Source organism: Hevea brasiliensis, chromosome 4 (genome assembly GCF_030052815.1).
Source record: "Hevea brasiliensis isolate MT/VB/25A 57/8 chromosome 4, ASM3005281v1, whole genome shotgun sequence".
Lineage (NCBI taxonomy): Eukaryota > Viridiplantae > Streptophyta > Magnoliopsida > Malpighiales > Euphorbiaceae > Hevea > Hevea brasiliensis.
In genome coordinates this window covers 14,543,662-14,545,961 of record NC_079496.1, presented here as the reverse complement: position 1 = coordinate 14,545,961, position 2,300 = coordinate 14,543,662, and the positions used below count along the sequence as shown (strand labels likewise).

The 2,300-nt window shown below is 31.5% G+C and overlaps 1 protein-coding gene across 1 annotated transcript; it reads right to left on the bottom strand.

The window, feature by feature from the left end:
- Nucleotides 1-366: 366 nt before the first annotated feature.
- LOC110645768 (E3 ubiquitin-protein ligase ATL9-like) lies at nucleotides 367-927 on the bottom strand. The gene has a single exon (XM_021799012.2). It carries the CDS (start codon nucleotides 925-927, stop codon nucleotides 367-369), a length of 561 nt encoding a protein of 186 aa, XP_021654704.2.
- Between the last annotated feature and the right edge of the window lie 1,373 nt (nucleotides 928-2,300).

Sequence of the window (2,300 nt, the reverse complement as noted above, 5' to 3'; positions counted from 1 at the left end):
TGTTTCAATAGAGATGAACACAACTAATATGTTAGAGATGACTTAAATTTAGGGTTGAAAACTGCAAAACCAATATCATAACTTAATTACACTTTAATCAAGCGAATGTTGAAAGAATATTTGTGATATCAAAGCTCGCTAATTCCTCAATTAAACTAATATTCAAAGGTATGCACAAAGAAAAGGAAAGGCTTCATCAATTAATCTTTTGGAAGCATTTTATCAAAAGTATATAACACAAAAATATATAACACAACTCATTATTAATTAATTAGTTAGACAGAAATTGTGCTTTGCATGTGGAAAAGAAATTGTAAAGAATAAAATATAAACCCTCCTTCGAAAATTAAAGCTACCTAACTACAACTAAGAGAACAAAACTGCACGACAAAGTGGGCAGCGAGTATCCTCAGAAAGCCAAGTATCAATGCAATCTTTATGAAAAATATGGACGCAAGAAGGAACAAGCATCCTACACTTTTCTCCTTCTTTGAACTCCTCTAAACATATAGCACACTCATCGCTTTTAACGATTTTCCCATGAGCAAAGGTCGGGAATGCTTCTTCTAAGGCCTCTGCCGTCAGCCATGGTTTGGTAGGCGCAGCTGCAGCTGCAGCTGTAGCCGCCGGCACCGAATGATCATCTTCATTCCATGTTATTGCGAGTTCTATATCAATAACTCTAACTCTGCCACGAAGGTTTTTGAACCAGATATAGCATTGCAGAAAGATGAGGAAGAAAAGGACCGTTACTGCCACTAACATTGGAATCCACCACCATGTAATAATGTTAGAGCTACTGTGCGTTGACGGCTCTGTAGAGTAGGTGTAAGTTCCTTCGTTTTGGAGTGAAAAAGAAGGCAGTGGCTGCACATTAAGGGGATGCGAAAGAAGACGATGGTAACCAGGGATCCCTACCAGGATCATAATTATTGATTTTGTAAGAGTAATCAAGAGAGAGACCAATTGGGTTGATACTTTAACTTTACGCGCACACACACACACGCATATATATATATATATATATATATATATATATATATATATAAGTATATAAAAGGATTTGTATCAATGTTTCCACCTCCAGTTGGGATATATATATACATATAATCCCAACTGGAGGTGGATCGGTTTAGGTTAGGAGAAGGAAAGTCCTTGTTGGTTCAGGATAAAGAAACAGAGACCTTTTTGGACAAGGAAAGGTCATTTAAAAAAGGATAATTTTCTTCATTTAATAACCAAGAGTTGGGGCCACAGTTAATTTTAATGATTGAATGAAGTGGTTTTCTTCGCATTGGTTAGGATTAGCAAGGAGACTAATTAATAAATCATCGGTCATGTAACGAAGGTGGCTTAGAATATATGCTGAAATATAACACTGTTTCTGCCCCAAAGCTTATAGATATATCTTCCCCCTTCTGGCAGGCACCCCTAAGTAAATTTTATGTAGGTCCTGATCATTTAACTAAATGAGCTAATTTTCACTCACCGTCCTTGAATTTTGGATGTTGTATCAGTGCCATTCCCAAATTTCAATTTGTATCACAAAGCCATCTAACTTTAATTTTATATTAACTAAAGTTTCCGGCTGGATTCCGTTGGAAACTTCGAAAGGTGACTTGTACGTGCCAAGTTGACATTAACACTATGAAAAAATTCTGTCTCTCTAACACGTGACATTTTAATAATAAAAATTAAAATTCTCTCTCTATTATCTCTCTATCCTCTCTCTCTCTCCCTTCATTCAGAGGGTGTTTGATTTACCTGTTGAGTACAACTGATAGCTAATAAACACTCAAGCTGGTGAACTAGAGTGTTTGGTAAGCTTCAAAAAATAAAACTGATAACTGATAGGTAACTGATATAGTATCCATCAACTACAATTTGTATCAGCTGTATTTTTAGAGCTGTTTCTCATCAGCTGATAGCTGATTTTATTTTATTTTTTATTTTGACCATATTACCCTTTTTTTTCTTTGACTCAAAAATTAATATGATTAATATTTTTATCTTTTTCATTTATAATTTTAATATTTTAATTAATACATTTCAACTTTGTTAAAATATTTTTTTATTAAGAATATAAAATATAAAATATTTATTTATATTTAAAAACTTAAAAATTAATTATAAGTTTTTTCTTTATCAACAATAATAATTACTTTATTATTTTATCTATATTTTTAAAATTATTTAATTATTTTCTTATTTCAATAATAAAATAAATGATATAATATAATATATTAATAATTATATATTCATTTTAATAATATAATAAATGATATAATATATTAATTTAA

Coding starts and splice junctions, on each gene's coding strand:
- LOC110645768 (XM_021799012.2), bottom strand. CDS start 927: ATGATCCTGGTAGGGATCCCTGGTTACCATCGTCTTCTTTCGCATCCC.